Raw genomic sequence first — 19852 nt, 5'->3', positions numbered from 1 at the left:
TAGTTGACCCAGATTGAGTATGTTTAAAGGCACACTTAATAATAGGATATTAAACTCATTATGGCTGGTAGGCCGAGCCTGGCATTAGTCATGCAAACAATTGTTGTCTTTTTTTCACTCAACTTTGAACCTAAATCCAATGACAGGGTGAAATTTTTGGGTTGAATTCACGAAACCTGACAACTCAACCAAATGTAAATCAAACTAGACTTTGAACTGACGTCTGTGCCCAGTGGGATGTTTACAGACAAGAGTGATTCCAGGAATGATTAGTTGTCTTTATTAAAGAGGTGTGGACCAGGTAATGTACTGAGTGTTGCAATGAGCTCTGGTTGTCTTTATAAAAGAGGTGTGGACCAGGTAATGTACTGAGTGTTGCAATGAGCTCTGGTTGTCTTTATAAAAGAGGTGTGCATCTTCGTGGGGCAGACATCTGCTCAGTCACTCATACAGGTAAGCTCATACACTCACTTATTTTCTTCTTTCTTTTTGCTTCGGGATCGGTGAGCTAACTGTAGGCTAATGCAATTAGCATGAGGTTGTAAGTAACAAGAATATTTCCCAGGACATAGACATATCTGATATTGGCAGAAAGCTTAAATTCTTGTTAATTTAACTGCACTGTCCACTGTCATAAACAAATTAGGCACATTTGGGCAGTCTTGATACAACATTTTGAACAGAAATACAATGGTTCATTGGATCAGTCTAAAACTTTGCACATACACTGCTGTCATCTAGTGGCCAAAATCTAAATTGCATCTGGGCTGGAATAATACATTAATGGCCTTTCTCTTGCATTTCAAAGATGACGGTACAAAATAAATACAAAATAACTTGTTTTTTCTTTGTATTCTTTTTTTACCAGATCTATTGTGTTATATTATCCTACACTCCCTTCACATTTCCACAAACTTCAGTGTTTCCTCTCAAATGGTACCAATGCATATCCTATTCCAGCCCAGGCGACAATTTAGATTTTGGCCACTAGATGGCAGCAGTGTATGTGCAAAGTTCCACACTGATCCAATGAACCATTGCATTTATGCCTAATTTGTTTATTAATAACTTTTCATGTTCAAAACTGTGCACTCTCCTCAAACAATAGCATGATGTTATTTCACTGTAATAGCTACTGTAAATTAGACAGTGCAGTTAGATTAACAAGAATGTAAGATTTCTGCCAATATCAGATATGTCTATGTCCTGGGAATTTTTCTTGTTACTTACAACCTCATGCTAATCGCATTAGCCTACGTTAGCTCAACCGTCCCGCAGGGGACCAACCAATCCTGAATCATTTTTTATAAAATACGTTATATACCAGCACATTTGATATAGGGCACCGGTCCAGTAGACTTATTTGTACCTAATGAACATGATACGATTGTTTTGCTCAGGGGAAAAGTCATTCTAGGGGGTTGGAAACGGGTGTTTCGATCCGATGGCACAACCTCTGCCTTAACTATTTAACCAATAGTAGCTTTCACCTGAAGAATACTGTTGTAAATATGCTTCACATCCATTTAATCCTTTTTTGTCAACATTTTTTAGTAAACAAAACGGACATCAACAACAACAATGATGGTAGGTGTTAATAAACCATTATTAGAATAAGCAGAAAACATTCGTAGACACTAATGTGAATATGAAATATGTATCTTTATTGAACCATCACTAGACAGTATTTACATTAAAACTGTTATATCCATCTACCCTGTTGTGCAGTTCAGCTTGATGCTGGTTCTGCTGGTCCCCGTGGCGGTACAGTCCTCTCTGCATCCAGTGGACTGTAACGAGGTGTACCAATCAGGTTCTGGACAGAATGGGGTTTACACTATTTATCCTGCAGGATCCACCTCACCTGTCCAGGTGTTCTGTGAGATGTCGATGGACAGTGCATTTTCAGGAAAGTGGACGGTCAGTATCCAATATTTCTACCAATTTTTAAATACACGTATGTATTTACTTTTTGTATTTTCAATAACACTGTTAGCAATAGCTATACGTTTGTACAGTAATTCTACTGTAAATTAATTCACTTACATTTACATTTATGACACAAACTGTTAAAAAAGTACCAGTCATTTTACAGTAAATTACTGGCTACTGAGTAAAAATACAGTAATATGTTTTTACATTTAAACTGTATTTTTGTTCAGTAAATACACAACAACTAACTGTATTTTTACAGCTAAATGTAAGGTGTTATAGCTGTAAAATGACAGTATGCTGCTGTATTCAGATTACAGTACACTCTTGTACACTGAACAAAATATATAAACACAACATGTAAAGTGTTGGTCCCATGTTTAATGAGCTGAAATAAAAGATCCCCGAAATTTTCCAAATGCACAAAAAGCTTATTTCGCTCAAGTTTTGTGCATAAATTGTTTTACATCCCTGTTAGTGAGCATTTATCCTTTGCCAAGATAATCCATCCATCTGACAGGTGTGGCATATCAAGAAGCTGATTAAACAGCATGATCTTTATACAGGTGCACCTTGTGCTGGGGACAATAAAAGGCCACTCAAAAATATGCAGTTTTGTCACACAACACAATGCCACAGATATCTCAACTTTTGATGGAGCGCGCAATTGACATGCAGGAATGTCCTCCAGAGCTGTTGCCAGAGAATTGAATGTTAATTTCTCTACCATAAGCCGCCTACAATGTATTTTTTGAGAATTTGGCAGTACGGCCTCACAAACACGTGTATGGCGCCGTGGTCGAGCAGTTTGTTGATGCCAACGTTGTGAACAGAGTGACCCATGGTGGTGGTGGGGTTATGGTATGGGCAGGCATACTCTATAGACAATGAACACAATTGCATTTCATCGATGGCGATTTGAATGCATAGAGATACAGTGATGAGATCCTGAGGCCCATTAGGGTATCTGTGACCAACAGATGCATATCTGTATTCCCAGTCATGTTAAATCCATAGATTAGGACCTAATGAATTTATTTCAATGGACTGATTTCCTTTTATGAACTGTAACTAGGTAACATGTTTGAAATTGTTGCGTGTTGCGTATATATTTTTGCCCAGTAGAAATGTAATATTTAATATAATTTTACTGTAATTGGACAGCAACTCAGTAGTCTGTAAATTCTTGAAATTTTACAGGATAATTATTACAGTAAAATGTAATACAATTATTTACTGTAGGCACACTTGGGACTCAACCTCACCTGGGTTTGGACTCATAACCTCTTGGTTGCCAGTGACCTGAATGTCTTGCTATGCAGGGTAGATCTGTGGGCTTGACAAAGGTTGGTCCACAGATGTAATGGCAATAATACATTTCTGCACTGAGGTAAATAGCAGTGCTCAAGGAGTCCGTCGCCAGTACATCACCATCCATCTACATTTCAAAGCGCCAGGGAACAACATGGGAACAACATGGTACCCTAACAGAACCCTTATTGTTGAGAGTGTGTTGACATACAGTGCCTTCGCAAAGTATTCAGACCCATTGACATTGTTTTGTTCGGTTACAGCCTTATTCTAAAAATGGATTAAATCGTTTTTTTTTTATTCCTTATCAATCTACACACCATACCCCATAATGACAAAGCAAAAAACATATTTATTTATTTAAAAAAACATTTTTTTACATTGCTAATTTATTACAAATAATAACAGAAATATCACATTTACATAAGTTTTCAGACTCTTCTTTACTCAGTATTTGTATTTGTGCTGTTGTTTATGTATTTATTTGATATTGTTTAGGGGTAGATCAGGGGTATTATTGACTATTTGTATTAAGTGTGGGAGCTCTGGAGGGTTACGAGGTAATAACTTGGCTGGAACAGCTGGGGGGTCCCTGATGAGAGAACTGAGACCCTCTGGGATAGCTGGGGGGTCCCTGAGGAGAGAACTGAGACCCTCTGGGATAGCTGGGGGGTCCCTGATGAGAGAACTGAGACCCTCTGGGATAGCTGGGGGTCCCTGAGGAGAGAACTGAGACCCTCTGGGATAGCTGGGGGGTCCCTGATGAGAGAACTGAGACCCTCTGGGATAGCTGGGGGGTCCCTGAGGAGAGAACTGAGACCCTCTGGGATAGCTGGGGGGTCCCTGATGAGAGAACTGAGACCCTCTGGGATAGCTGGGGGGTCCCTGAGGAGAGAACTGAGACCCTCTGGGATAGCTGGGGGTCCCTGATGAGAGAACTGAGACCCTCTGGGATAGCTGGGGGTCCCTGAGGAGAGAACTGAGACCCTCTGGGATAGCTGGGGGGTCCCTGAGGAGAGAACTGAGACCCTCTGGGATAGCTGGGGGGTCCCTGAGGAGAGAACTGAGACCCTCTGGTACAGCTGTGGGTCCCTGAGGAGAGAACTGAGATCCTCTGGTACAGCTGTGGGTCCCTGAGGAGAGAACTGAGACCCACTGACTTAGTCAACGGTTCTCAAACGACACAAGACCATAATGTGAGTCTTTCACAACACACTGTCACTGGCCATAGTCTTAAACAGTGAGCTCCAAAAGTATTGGGACACATTGTTGTTGTTTTGGCTTTGTACTCCAGCACTTTGGATTGGATACAATGACTATGAGGTTAAAGTGCAGGACTGTCGGCAAACAAACAAACAAACTGACCTGCTTAAGGAAGGGTACGGCGTGGTCGTTGGAGCCCATTCCCTCAGCTCGCAGTCTGCCGGTGGCTATGCTAGCAGAGATTCCCCCTGACATTCTGACACGGGACAGGACATACAGTGAGTTCCAAAAGTATTGGGACAGTGACACATTTTTTTTTTTGGGGGGTTTGGCTCTGTTCTCTAGCACTTTGGATTTGAAATGATACAATGACTTTGAGGTTAAAGTGCAGGACTGTCAGCTTTAATTCGAGGGTTGAGTCCATAGATTGAGTCCCAAGTCATATCCAAAGTGAGGTTGAGTCCCAAGTCATATCCAAAGAGAGGTTGAGTCCCAAGTCATATCCCAAGTGAGTATGAGTCCCAAGTCATATCCAAAGTGAGGTTGAGTCCCAAGTCATATCCAAAGTGAGGTTGAGTCCCAAGTCATATCCCACATGAGGTTGAGTCCCAAGTCATATCCAAAGTGAGGTTGAGTCCCAAGTCATATCCAAAGTGAGGTTGAGTCCCAAGTCATATCCCACATGAGGTTGAGTCCCAAGTCATATCCAAAGTGAGGTTGAGTCCCAAGTCATATCCAAAGTGAGGTTGAGTCCCAAGTCATATCCCACATGAGGTTGAGTCCCAAGTCATATCCAAAGTGAGGTTGAGTCCCAAGTCATATCCAAAGTGAGGTTGAGTCCCAAGTCATATCCCACATGAGGTTGAGTCCCAAGTCATATCCAAAGTGAGGTTGAGTCCCAAGTCATATTCAAAGTGAGGTTGAATCCCAAGTCATATCCCAAGAGAGGTTGAGTCCCAAGTCATATCCCAAGAGAGGTTGAGTCCCAAGTCATATCCAAAGAGAGGTTGAGTCCCAAGTCATATCCCAAGAGAGGTTGAGTCCCAAGTCATATCCCAAGAGAGGTTGAGTCCCAAGTCATATCCAAAGAGAGGTTGAGTCCCAAGTCATATCCAAAGAGAGGTTGAGTCCCAAGTCATATCCCAAGAGAGGTTGAGTCCCAAGTCATATCCCAAGAGAGGTTGAGTCCCAAGTCATATCCAAAGAGAGGTTGAGTCCCAAGTCATATCCCAAGAGAGGTTGAGTCCCAAGTCATATCCCAAGAGAGGTTGAGTCCCAAGTCATATCCCAAGAGAGGTTGAGTCCCAAGTCATATCCCAAGTGAGGTTGAGTCCCAAGTCATATCCCAAGAGAGGTTGAGTCCCAAGTCATATCCCAAGAGAGGTTGAGTCCCAAGTCATATCCCAAGAGAGGTTGAGTCCCAAGTCATATCCCAAGAGAGGTTGAGTCCCAAGTCATATCCCACATGAGGTTGAGTCCCAAGTCATATCCAAAGAGAGGTTGAGTCCCAAGTCATATCCCACATGAGGTTGAGTCCCAAGTCATATCCAAAGAGAGGTTGAGTCCCAAGTCATATCCAAAGAGAGGTTGAGTCCCAAGTCATATCCAAAGAGAGGTTGAGTCCCAAGTCATACTGTCACTTTACAGCAATAAAACCCTTATTCAGCATCACAAATACAGTTACTTGTTTTTCTGTATTTTCACTTCAACCAGTAGCTGGTTGTGTAGTGTAAAATGACAGGATTGTTTTACAGTGTAGTTTTTCCTGACAAAACCAGCACCAGGACATAGACACCTTGTAGTTGAACCAGGACATAGACACAGTGTAGTTGAACCAGGACATAGACACAGTGTAGTTGAACCAGGACATAGACACAGTGTAGTTGAACCAGGACATAGACACAGTGTAGTTGAACCAGGACATAGACACAGTGTAGTTGAACCAGGACATAGACACAGTGTAGTTGAACCAGGACATAGACACAGTGTAGTTGAACCAGGACATAGACACAGTGTAGTTGAACCAGGACATAGACACCTTGTAGTTGAACCAGGACATAGACACAGTGTAGTTGAACCAGGACATAGACACAGTGTAGTTGAACCAGGACATAGACACAGTGTAGTTGAACCAGGACATAGACACAGTGTAGTTGAACCAGGACATAGACACAGTGTAGTTGAACCAGGACATAGACACAGTGTAGTTGAACCAGGACATAGACACAGTGTAGTTGAACCAGGACATAGACACAGTGTAGTTGAACCAGGACATAGACACAGTGTAGTTGAACCAGGACATAGACACAGTGTAGTTGAACCAGGACATAGACACAGTGTAGTTGAACCAGGACATAGACACAGTGTAGTTGAACCAGGACATAGACACAGTGTAGTTGAACCAGGACATAGACACAGTGTAGTTGAACCAGGACATAGACACAGTGTAGTTGAACCAGGACATAGACACAGTGTAGTTGAACCAGGACATAGACACAGTGTAGTTGAACCAGGACATAGACACAGTGTAGTTGAACCAGGACATAGACACAGTGTAGTTGAACCAGGACATAGACACAGTGTAGTTGAACCAGGACATAGACACAGTGTAGTTGAACCAGGACATAGACACAGTGTAGTTGAACCAGGACATAGACACAGTGTAGTTGAACCAGGACATAGACACAGTGTAGTTGAACCAGGACATAGACACAGTGTAGTTGAACCAGGACATAGACACAGTGTAGTTGAACCAGGACATAGACACAGTGTAGTTGAACCAGGACATAGACACAGTGTAGTTGAACCAGGACATAGACACAGTGTAGTTGAACCAGGACATAGACACAGTGTAGTTGAACCAGGACATAGACACAGTGTAGTTGAACCAGGACATAGACACAGTGTAGTTGAACCAGGACATAGACACAGTGTAGTTGAACCAGGACATAGACACCTTGTAGTTGAACCAGGACATAGACACAGTGTAGTTGAACCAGGACATAGACACAGTGTAGTTGAACCAGGACATAGACACAGTGTAGTTGAACCAGGACATAAACACAGTGTAGTTGAACCAGGACATAGACACAGTGTAGTTGAACCAGGACATAGACACAGTGTAGTTGAACCAGGACATAGACACAGTGTAGTTGGACCAGGACATAGACACAGTGTAGTTGAACCAGGACATAGACACAGTGTAGTTGAACCAGGACATAGACACAGTGTAGTTGGACCAGGACATAGACACAGTGTAGTTGGACCAGGACATAGACACAGTGTAGTTGGACCAGGACATAGACACAGTGTAGTTGAACCAGGACATAGACACAGTGTAGTTGGACCAGGACATAGACCAGACCACAGTGTTCTTCACTTCTTCTTCCTTCTTTACACATAAGAACTGTTTTCCAGTCAGTAAATTAAACAATATCTCTCTCTTAATTAGGTGATTCAGAACAGACAGGATGGATCAGTGAACTTCCACAGGAAATGGAATGAGTACAAGAGTGGGTTTGGGAGCGCAGCTGGAGAGTACTGGCTGGGTAAGAACTGATTAAATGTCTAGCCTCCGGAACATTCTCCTCTTAGAACCCTGTTCAGCAAATGAGCTCATCCTGTTTGTCCTAATGCGTGTAAGTTCATTTGTCGTTGTATTCCAACAACACGGTGTGCTTCTATGCTGGTACTATTCTCCAGGACTGGAGACGATGTATCTCCTGACTATGAAAAAGACCTATGAGCTGAGGGTGGACATGGAGGACTTTGAGGGGAATAAGGTCTATGCTCAGTACTCCACCTTCTCTGTTGGACCAGAAGCTGAAGGGTACCCGCTAAAGCTGGGTTCATTCAAAGATGGAGGAGCAGGTGGGTGACAACTTATATTGTCCATAAAAACAATTCTAAGAAAAAGTTCCAAGATTATAGCACCAGACAATAGTACCAGAAACAAAGTCTGAAGAAAAACAGTCCAAGAAAATCTGTCATTAAGGGTTCATAACTGAAGATTTGCCAGTGGAAGTATTATCATTAGGTTATCAAGTGCTGCTTTCCTTGTGTTGCTGGGCTGTGTACTTTGTTCTTATCCTCAGGAGATTCTATGACATCACAGTGGTCAGAAATCTCTGTTCTTATCCTCAGGAGATTCTATGACATCACAGTGGTCAGAAATCTCTGTTCTTATCCTCAGGAGATTCTATGACATCACAGTGGTCAGAAATCTCTGTTCTTATCCTCAGGAGATTCCATGACTCATCACAGTGGTCAGAAATTTACAACGTTAGATAAGGATCAGGACCTTAACGACAGCAACTGTGGCCAGATATACTACGGTGGATTTTGGTACAACAACTGCCATTGGACTAATCCCAATGGGATATACGCGTGGGGGGAGTCTGCCTACGGTGTTGGCATCAACTGGAGAACATGGAAAGACTTCACATACTCCCTGAAAAGAATGACCATGAAGATCAGACCAGCCACTGGATAGAAGGGAAACACCTTAATTAAGCATCTCTATTTTATAACAACATTTCTAAATCAACATTTTTAATAACAATGATTGCCATGCAAAACATTTTTCCCACCACTTGCACACATTACGTTTACCTGGGAGGGGGTGTCTTCATTTCTAAGTAAAGTTTGTGTTTGGGTCTTCGGGGGGTATAAGTGGGTGCCGCAGGACCCAGAACGTCATCTGATCTACTAAAAAGTGCTGCTTTGCCATAGCAACAGAAACCTGACTGCAGTGGGGATGATGTGACTCCTACCCATCCTCTAACTCTCTCTGTTTCCTACCCTAACTCACTGTCTCTCTGTTTCATACCATAACCAACTGTCTGTTTCCTACCCTAACCCACTGTCTGTCTGTTTCCTACCCTAACCCACTGTCTGTTTCCTACCCTAACCCACTGTCTGTCTGTTTCCTACCCTAACCCACTGTCTGTCTGTTTCCTACCCTAACCCACTGTCTGTCTGTTTCCTACCCTAACCCACTGTCTGTTTCCTACCCTAACCCACTGTCTGTTTCCTACCCTAACCCACTGTCTGTTTCATACCATAACCAACTGTCTGTTTCCTACCCTAACCAACTGTCTGTTTCCTACCCTAAACCACTGTCTGTTTCCTACCCTAACCAACTGTCTGTTTCCTACCCTAACCAACTGTATGTTTCCTACCCTAAACCACTGTCTGTTTCATACCATAACCAACTGTCTGTTTCCTACCCTAACCAACTGTCTGTTTCCTACCCTAACCAACTGTCTGTTTCCTACCCTAACCCACTGTCTGTCTGTTTCCTACCCTAACCCACTGTCTGTTTCCTACCCTAACCCACTGTCTGTCTGTTTCCTACCCTAACCCACTGTCTGTTTCCTACCCTAACCCACTGTCTGTCTGTTTCCTACCCTAACCCACTGTCTGTTTCCTACCATAACCAACTGTCTGTTTCCTACCCTAACCCACTGTCTGTTTCCTACCCTAACCAACTGTCTGTTTCATACCCTAACCAACTGTCTGTTTCCTACCCTAACCCACTCTCTGTTTCCTACCATAACCCACTCTCTGTTTCCTACCCTAACCCACTCTCTGTTTCCTACCCTAACCCACTCTCTGTTTCCTACCCTAACCCACTCTCTGTTTCCTACCCTAACCCACTCTCTGTTTCCTACCCTAACCCACTCTCTGTTTCCTACCCTAACCCACTCTCTGTTTCCTACCCTTACCAACTGTCTGTTTCATACCCTAACCCACTCTCTGTTTCCTACCCTAACCCACTCTCTGTTTCCTACCCTAACCCACTCTCTGTTTCCTACCCTAACCCACTCTCTGTTTCCTACCCTAACCCACTCTCTGTTTCCTACCCTAACCCACTCTCTGTTTCCTACCCTAACCCACTCTCTGTTTCCTACCCTTACCAACTGTCTGTTTCATACCCTAACCCACTCTCTGTTTCCTACCCTAACCCACTCTCTGTTTCCTACCCTAACCCACTCTCTGTTTCCTACCCTAACCCACTCTCTGTTTCCTACCCTAACCCACTCTCTGTTTCCTACCCTAACCCACTCTCTGTTTCCTACCCTAACCCACTCTCTGTTTCCTACCCTAACCCACTGTCTGTCTGTTTCCTACCCTAACCCACTGTCTGTCTGTTTCCTACCCTAACCCACTGTCTGTTTCCTACCCTAACCCACTCTCTGTTTCCTACCCTAACCCACTCTCTGTTTCCTACCCTAACCCACTCTCTGTTTCCTACCCTAACCCACTCTCTGTTTCCTACCCTAACCCACTCTCTGTTTCCTACCCTAACCCACTCTCTGTTTCCTACCCTAACCCAGTCACTGCTCATCCATATATGTTATACTTATATATTCTCATCTCATTCCTTTACTAGATTGTGTGTTTTAGGTTTTGTTGTGGAATTGTTAGATATTACCTGTCAGATACTGCTGCACTGTTGGATCTGGAAGCATAAGCATTTCGCTACACTCACAATAACATCTGCTAACCATGTGTATATGACCAGTAACATCTGCTAACCATGTGTATGTGACCAATAACATCTGCTAACCATGTGTATATGACCAGTACTATCTGATAACCATGTGTATATGACCAGTACTATCTGATAACCATGTGTATATGACCAGTAACATCTGATAACCATGTGTATATGACCAGTACTATCTGATAACCATGTGTATATGACCAGTAACATCTGCTAACCATGTGTATATGACCAGTACATTTGATTTGTATTTGTCTGTTTCTCACCATTCAAACCACTATTAAACATTTTTTTTTGTGGCCGAACTGAAATCAAGCTTCTCCAGTTGATAAGCCCTTGAAACAATATTTTATATATTAGACTTCAATATCCTCACAACATTGATATTCAGCCTGCAACAGATGATCAATCCATTCTTTTAATATTTTAATTACAATTGTATATAGTCAACATTTAACTTTTCTTAAATAATTTCTCTATTTCTTCTCAAATCAGTTTAAAATGAAAAACATTCCAAACTTTGTTTAGTTATTAAGAGTTTCAACATTGCGGAACCAATTGTATTTTTGTAAACTTCAGTTTACTATTTTTATTTAGAAAATAAAGACGAATGGACTAAATGATTGCCACCCCAGAGCTAGTACTTGGTTGCCAAGGTAACTGCTGACAAACACTTCTGGTAGCCGGCAATGAGCTTCCTACACCTTTCTACAGTCAATTTGGTCCACTCTTCAGCGGTAACCTCTTCAAATTCTTCAACGTTTGAGGGGTGTCCTCCACCAACTGCCGTTTTCAGATCTCACCATAGGTTCTGGTCAGAACAGAACAGTCCAAGTGTCCTCCACCAACTGCCGTTTTCACATCTCACCATAGGTTCTGGTCAGAACAGAACAGTCCAAGTGTCCTCCACCAACTGCCGTTTTCAGATCTCACCATAGGTTCTGGTCAGAACAGAACAGTCCAAGTGTCCTCCACCAACTGCCGTTTTCAGATCTCACCATCTGGTCTGGTCAGAACAGAACAGTCCAAGTGTCCTCCACCAACTGCCGTTTTCAGATCTCACCATAGGTTCTGGTCAGAACAGAACAGTCCAAGTGTCCTCCTTTGAAAACCATTCATCCAGGGTGCTTTTTTTATATGTGTGTTTGAGGTCGTTGTCCTCCTGGGAAGACCCCTCCAACCTTCAATGGAGACTTAGTTTTTCTGGACACTGGGGTTGAACATTGGACCTCCATCAACCCCTGATAATGGGCTGATATTTGTGATGCTTTGGGCACGTTCAAGGCCCCCTCCAGTACCAGAGGCAGCAAAACAACTCAACAGCGTTAGTGACCCCCCCCCCCCATGTTTGACTGTAGGGAAGGTCTTTTCAATAGTCTAAATGCTTATTTTTGGTGATCTAGAATCACAGTGTTGATCTGTGCTGCCAAAAAGATCTACTTTTGTTTCATTGGTCCACAGAATATTTTCCCAGAATTTAGTTTTTTTTTTTTTTTCAATCAGGCTTTCTTATGTCTCCTTCAGCAGTGGGGTCTTCCTATGTTTACCAACGACCATAGAAAAATAACACCCTTCCTACTTTCAAACTTGGAGGAGGTTCGATTTGTAATGTTTTGAAATTGTAAACTTAAGTTTGAAAATCAAATAAAAATATTTGTTTTATTTCTCCAACTTATTTTAGAAGAAATAGGGAATTACAAAAGTTCAAGTTCATTCGGAGAGGATGAGGAAGGGCTGTGGTCAACAGTCAAGACACATACATATTCATATACATTTACATGAAAGTTATTGGTATTTGTTGATATTGCATATTAAACCACTAACAATGGTAAGTAAGCTTTTGGATGGACCAGAACAGTACAGTAGCCTATTCTTGTTCAAAGACTTGCTACCGTGTAAATCGATCAAGGGTTGACAAGCAGATCATTGGAAATTGGAGACGTGATAATAATTGTCACTGCAATAGCAATATTCTACCACTAGATGGGGCTATACCATTATTGTTATTGCTATTGTTAATATTAGTAGAACTACACAGAGTTTGAACCTAATTCCTCTTGATCAGAAATGGCATTAAATACTTTGTTGATTTATCTTGGAACAAAACAGTATTCAAGCATCACCAGGCGAGCAGGCACAACATAACATAAAGGGGTTAGTGTTATCCCAAACCCTTCAAGCATCACCAGGCGAGCATCACCAGGCGAGCATCACCAGGCGAGCATCACCAGGCGAGCATCACCAGGCAAGCATCACCAGGCAAGCATCACCAGGCAAGCCAGCACAATAGAGTTCTAGAGAGAGCCAGCACAATAGAGTTCTAGAGAGAGCCAGCACAATAGAGTTCTAGAGAGAGCCAGCACAATAGAGTTCTAGAGAGAGCCAGCACAATAGAGTTCTAGAGAGAGACAACACAATAGAGTTCTAGAGAGAGCCAGCACAATAGAGTTCTAGAGAGAGCCAGCACAATAGAGCTCTAGAGAGAGCCAGCACAATAGAGTTCTAGAGAGAGCCAGCACAATAGAGTTCTAGAGAGAGCCAGCACAATAGAGTTCTAGAGAGAGCCAGCACAATAGAGATCTAGAGAGAGCCAGCACAATAGAGTTCTAGAGAGAGCCAGCACAATAGATATCTAGAGAGAGCCAGCACAATAGAGTTCTAGAGAGAGCCAGCACAATATAGATCTAGAGAGAGCCAGCACAATAGAGTTCTAGAGAGAGCCAGCACAATAGAGTTCTAGAGAGAGCCAGCACAATAGAGTTCTAGAGAGAGCCAGCACAATAGAGTTCTAGAGAGAGCCAGCACAATAGAGCTCTAGAGAGAGCCAGCACAATAGAGCTCTAGAGAGAGCCAGCACAATAGAGTTCTAGAGAGAGCCAGCACAATAGAGTTCTAGAGAGAGCCAGCACAATAGAGCTCTAGAGAGAGCCAGCACAATAGAGTTCTAGAGAGAGCCAGCACAATAGAGTTCTAGAGAGAGCCAGCACAATAGAGTTCTAGAGAGAGCCAGCACAATAGAGTTCTAGAGAGAGCCAGCACAATAGAGCTCTAGAGAGAGCCAGCACAATAGAGCTCTAGAGAGAGGTGGTGCTGTGCAAGGGTTGCTGTTTTCTCTGGCAAATGTAAAAATTCTCAATTAACCTACAACATACTTTCCATATGGTTTATTGTCCCTTCTTTGACGAGATCTCAGCTCTATGTCGATAGTTTACCTGTTCTTGCTGTGACACAGTGAGGAAGGCAAAGTTGAAGAAAATTGACCTAGAGCGCATGATTGTTTTTACTGAAAAGTGCCACAAAGTGCTACAAAGTGCTGCAAAGTCCTACATGTCAATTAGAGCTCACCTGTAAAAGATGATTCTCAATTAGGATGTAATATATATTTTGATACTTAGCTACTTACTGTCTTATACCCTAATTATGAAATGTGAAGCGTTATTCTTAACATTATCACTATTACTGGTATAAACATTTTAAAAATTGGGTATTTCAAATTATTTATAGATATTGAATTGTATGTGCTGTGTTGAAACAGTATTTTACAGGGTGTGTTGCTGATCCACAGGTTGAACCAATAGAAACAGTGTTTTATAGGATGTGTTGTTGATCCACAGGTTGAACCAATAGAAACAGTATTTTACAGGATGTGTTGCTGATCCGCAAATATGAACCAATGGTTCCTTGAGTATCTCCAAGGTTTCCTTGCATCACCTCTAATTCTCAGAGTATAAGGAAAAATAAATCCTCTTGCTGTGTAGAAACACAAGTTACGTAGCCAAACACAATTGTTTCACATTTTACATTTTAGTACATTTTAGGGAACAGAGCAGGGAACAGGGAAAAGAACAGTGAACAGAGCAGGGAACAGGGCAGGGAACCGGGAAAAGAACAGAGAACAGGGCAGGGAACGGGGCAGGGAACCGGGAAAAGAACAGAGAACAGGGCAGGGAACGGGGCAGGGAACCGGGAAAAGAACAGAGAACAGAGCAGGGAACGGGGCTGGGAACCGGGAACAGAGCAGGGAACGGGGCAGGGAACCGGGAAAAGAACAGAGAACAGGGCAGGGAACAGGGAAAATAACAGAGAACAGGGCAGGGAACCGGGAAAAGAACAGAGAACAGGGCAGGGAACAGGGAAAATAACAGAGAACAGGGCAGGGAACCGGGAAAAGAACAGAGAACAGGGCAGGGAACGGGGCAGGGAACAGAACAGGGAACAGAACAGAGATCAGGGAACAGAACAGAGAACAGAACAGGGAACAGGGAACAGAACAGAGAACAGAGCAGGGAACAGGGCAGGGAACAGAGAACAGAACAGGGAACAGGGAACAGAACAGAGATCGGGGCAGGGAACAGAGCAGGGAACAGGGGAAAGAACAGAGAACAGGGCAAGGAACAGAACAGAGAACAGAACAGGGAACAGGGCAGGGAACAGGGAACAGAACAGGGAACAGAGCAGGGAGCAGGGCAGGGAACAGAGCAGGGAACAGGGAACAGAGCAGGGAACAGGGCAGGGAACAGGGAACAGAGCAGGGCAGGGAACAGGGCAGGGAACAGGGCAGGGAACAGGGCAAGGAACAGAACAGGGAACAGAGCAGGGAACAGAGCAGGGAACAGGGCAGGGAACAGAGCAGGGAACAGAGCAGGAAACAGTGAACAGAGCAGGGCAGGGAACAGGGCAGGGAACAGAGCAGGGAACAGAGCAGGGAACAGAGCAGGGAACAGGGAACAGAGCAGGGCAGGGCAGGGAACAGGGCAGAGCAGGGAACAGGGAACAGAGCAGGGAACAGGGAACAGAGCAGGGCAGGGAACAGGGCAGGGAACAGAGCAGGGCAGGGAACAGGGCAGGGAACAGGGAACAGGGAACAGGGCAGGGCAGGGCAGGGCAGGGAACAGAGCAGGGAACGGGGAACAGAGCAGGGAACAGAGCAGGGAACAGGGAACAGGGAACAGAGCAGGGCAGGGCAGGGCAGGGAACAGGGCAGGGAACAGAGCAGGGAACAGGGAACAGGGCAGGGAACAGGGAACAGAGCAGGGAACAGGGCAGGGCAGGGCACAGGGAACAGGGAACAGGGAACAGAGCAGGCAACAGAGCAGGGAACAGAGCAGGGAACGGGGAACAGAGCAGGGAACAGAGCAGGGAGCAGAGCAGGGAACAAAGCAGGGAACAGAGCAGGGAACAGAGCAGGGAACAGAACAGGGACCAGAGCAGGGAACAGGGAACAGAACAGGGAACAGAACAGGGAACAGAGCAGGGAACAGAGCAGGGAACAGAGCAGGGAACAGAGCAGGGAACAGGGAACAGAGCAGGGAACAGGGAACAGAGCAGGGAACAGGGAACAGAGCAGGGAACAGAGCAGGGAACAGGGAACAGAGCAGGGAACAGGGAACAGAGCAGGGAACAGGGAACAGAGCAGGGAACAGAGCAGGGAACAGGGAACAGGGAACAGAGCAGGGAACAGGGAACAGAGCAGGGAACAGAGCAGGGAACAGGGAACAGAGCAGGGAACAGAGCAGGGAACAGGGAACAGGGAACAGAGCAGGGAACAGGGAACAGAGCAGGGAACAGAGCAGGGAACAGGGAACAGAGCAGGGAACAGAGCAGGGAACAGGGAACAGGGCAGGGAACAGAACAGGGAACAGGGAACAGGGAACAGGGCAGGGAACAGAGCAGGGAACAGAACAGGGAACAGGGAACAGAGCAGGGAACAGAGCAGGGAACAGAGCAGGGAACAGGGAACAGAGCAGGGCAGGGAACAGGGCAGGGAACAGAGCAGGGAACAGGGAACAGGGCAGGGAACAGGGCAGGGAACAGGGAACAGGGCAGGGAACAGGGCAGGGAACAGGGAACAGAGTAGGGAACAGAGCAGTGAACAGAGCAGGGAAATGAGCAGGGAACAGGGAACAGAGCAGGGAACAGGGAACAGGGCAGGGAACAGGGCAGGGAACAGAGCAGGGCAGGGAACAGGGCAGGGAACAGGGAACAGGGCAGGGCAGGGAACAGGGAACAGGGCAGGGCAGGGAACAGGGCAGGGAACAGGGCAGGGAACAGGGCAGGGAACTTGGCAGGGAACAGGGAACAGGGCAGGGCAGGGAACAGGGCAGGGAACAGGGCAGGGAACAGGGCAGGGAACAGGGCAGGGAACAGGGAACAGGGAACAGGGAACAGGGCAGGGAACAGGGAACAGGGAAAAGGGCAGGGCAGGGCACAGGGAACAGGGAACAGGGAACAGAGCAGGGAACAGAGCAGGGAACAGGGAACAGGGCAGGGAACAGAACAGGGAACAGGGAACAGGACAGGGAACAGAGCAGGGAACAGAACATGGAACAGGGAACAGAGCAGGGAACAGAGCAGGGAACAGAGCAGGGAACAGAGCAGGGAACAGGGAACAGAGCAGGGCAGGGAACAGGGCAGGGAACAGAGCAGGGAACAGGGAACAGGGCAGGGAACAGGGCAGGGAACAGGGAACAGGGCAGGGAACAGGGCAGGGAACAGGGAACAGAGTAGGGAACAGGGAACAGGGCAGGGAACAGAACAGGGAACAGGGAACAGGGAACACGGCAGGGAACAGGGAACAGGGCAGGGAACAGAGCAGGGAACAGGGAACAGGGCAGGGAACAGAACAGGGAACAGGGAACAGGGAACAGGGAACAGGGCAGGGAACAGAGCAGGGAACAGAACAGGGAACAGGGAACAGAGCAGGGAACAGAGCAGGGAACAGAGCAGGGAACAGGGAACAGAGCAGGGCAGGGAACAGGGCAGGGAACAGGGAACAGGGCAGGGAACAGGGCAGGGAACAGGGAACAGGGCAGGGAACAGGGCAGGGAACAGGGAACAGAGTAGGGAACAGAGCAGTGAACAGAGCAGGGAAATGAGCAGGGAACAGGGAACAGAGCAGGGAACAGGGAACAGGGCAGGGAACAGGGCAGGGAACAGAGCAGGGCAGGGAACAGGGCAGGGAACAGGGAACAGGGCAGGGCAGGGAACAGGGAACAGGGCAGGGAACAGGGCAGGGAACAGGGCAGGGAACAGGGCAGGGAACAGGGCAGGGAACAGGGAACAGGGAACAGGGCAGGGAACAGGGCAGGGCAGGGCACAGGGAACAGGGAACAGGGAACAGAGCAGGGAACAGAGCAGGGAACAGGGAACAGGGCAGGGAACAGAACAGGGAACAGGGAACAGGGCAGGGAACAGAGCAGGGAACAGAACATGGAACAGGGAACAGAGCAGGGAACAGAGCAGGGAACAGAGCAGGGAACAGAGCAGGGAACAGGGAACAGAGCAGGGCAGGGAACAGGGCAGGGAACAGAGCAGGGAACAGGGAACAGGGCAGGGAACAGGGCAGGGAACAGGGAACAGGGCAGGGAACAGGGCAGGGAACAGGGAACAGAGTAGGGAACAGAGCAGTGAACAGAGCAGGGAAATGAGCAGGGAACAGGGAACAGAGCAGGGAACAGGGAACAGGGCAGGGAACAGGGCAGGGAACAGAGCAGGGCAGGGAACAGGGCAGGGAACAGGGCAGGGCAGGGAACAGGGCAGGGAACAGGGCAGGGAACCGGGCAGGGAACAGGGCAGGGAAAAGGGAACAGGGCAGGGCAGGGAACAGGGCAGGGAACAGGGCAGGGAACAGGGAACAGGGCAGGGAACAGGGCAGGGCAGGGCACAGGGAACAGGGAACAGGGAACAGATCAGGGAACAGAGCAGGGAACAGAGCAGGGAACAGGGAACAGGGAACAGAGCAGGGAACAGAGCAGGGAACAGAGCAGGGAACAGGGAACAGAGCAGGGAACAGAGCAGGGAACAGGGAACAGAACAGGGAACAGAGCAGGGAACAGAGCAGGGAACAGAGCAGGGAACAGAACAGGGAACAGAGCAGGGAACAGAGCAGCGAACAGGGAACAGAGCAGGGAACAGGGAACAGAGCAGGGAACAGAGCAGGGAACAGGGAACAGAGCAGGGAACAGAGCAGGGAACAGGGAACAGAGCAGGGAACAGGGAACAGAGCAGGGAACAGAGCAGGGAACAGGGAACAGAGCAGGGAACAGGGAACAGAGCAGGGAACAAAGCCTTGGAACAGGGAACAGAGCAGGGAACAGAGCAGGGAACAGGGAACAGGGAACAGATAAGGGAACAGGGAACAGAGCAGGGAACAGAGCAGGGAACAGAGCAGGAAACAGAGCAGGGAACAGGGCAGGGAACAGAACAGGGAACAGGGCAGGGAACAGGGAACAGAGCAGGGAACAGAGCAGGGAACAGAACAGGGAACAGGGAACAGAGCAGGGAACAGGGAACAGAGCAGGGAACAGGGAACAGAGCAGGGAACAGGGAACAGAGCAGGGAACAGAGCAGGGAACAGGGAACAGAGCAGGGAACAGGGAACAGAGCAGGGAACAGGGAACAGAACAGGGAACAGAGCAGGGAACAGAGCAGGGAACAGGGAACAGGGCAGGGGCAGAGACAGGGTCGGGCACTGTGCGAACAGTGTTGTCTGCGAGTAGCAGTTCTCTCCTCATTGTTTATGTTAAATACCTGTACAGTACGTCTTTGATAATGTCTCAGACAGCTCTCTCAACACTGCACTGTTTATCTTGAAACCTGTACAGTATGTCTGTGTTGCAGTGTTGAAAGGGTTCGTTTTAATCCCTGTTATCATGTCATAGATCAACATAATTACAAAGAACTATTCATCTAAAGGGAAAAGAAAGACATGGATCATCATCTAATATCTGAGATAGAACCTGGGGTTCTAGTCAATGTTCCTTCTGAGCTGAGGATATCTGAGGTAGAACCTGGGGTTCCAGTCAATGTTCCCTCTGAGCTGAGGATATCTGAGATAGAACCTGGGGTTCCAGTCAATGTTCCCTCTGAGCTGATGATATCTGAGGTAGAACCTGGGTT

General features: G+C 46.3%; 2 protein-coding genes across 2 annotated transcripts in view; both read left to right on the top strand.

Annotated features, from left to right (window-relative positions):
• Positions 1-296: 296 nt before the first annotated feature.
• Positions 297-11265, top strand: LOC115124033 (microfibril-associated glycoprotein 4-like). The gene is made up of 6 exons (XM_029653405.2): positions 297-453; positions 1555-1587; positions 1729-1920; positions 7898-7994; positions 8149-8316; positions 8688-11265. The coding sequence occupies exons 2-6, from the start codon at positions 1582-1584 to the stop codon at positions 8936-8938; spliced, it is 714 nt and encodes a 237-aa protein (XP_029509265.1). The 5' UTR covers positions 297-453; positions 1555-1581; the 3' UTR covers positions 8939-11265.
• Positions 11266-19661: 8396 nt separating this feature from the next.
• LOC135564040 (uncharacterized) overlaps positions 19662-19852 on the top strand; it is a 21380-nt gene continuing 21189 nt past the window's right edge. The window contains exon 1 of the mRNA XM_065008449.1: positions 19662-19852. This exon is cut by the window's right edge and continues 776 nt beyond it. Coding sequence (XP_064864521.1) covers positions 19662-19852 — 191 coding nt within the window.

Source organism: Oncorhynchus nerka, linkage group LG23, assembly GCF_034236695.1.
Source record: "Oncorhynchus nerka isolate Pitt River linkage group LG23, Oner_Uvic_2.0, whole genome shotgun sequence".
Lineage (NCBI taxonomy): Eukaryota > Metazoa > Chordata > Actinopteri > Salmoniformes > Salmonidae > Oncorhynchus > Oncorhynchus nerka.
Note: the sequence above shows the minus strand (reverse complement) of the source record. Positions and strands in the feature narration are given on the sequence as shown.

Coding starts and splice junctions, on each gene's coding strand:
- LOC115124033 (XM_029653405.2), top strand. Junction 1,921..7,897: donor CATTTTCAGGAAAGTGGACG/GTCAGTATCCAA, acceptor TCTCTTAATTAG/GTGATTCAGAACAGACAGGA. Junction 8,317..8,687: donor ATTCAAAGATGGAGGAGCAG/GTGGGTGACAAC, acceptor TCTTATCCTCAG/GAGATTCCATGACTCATCAC.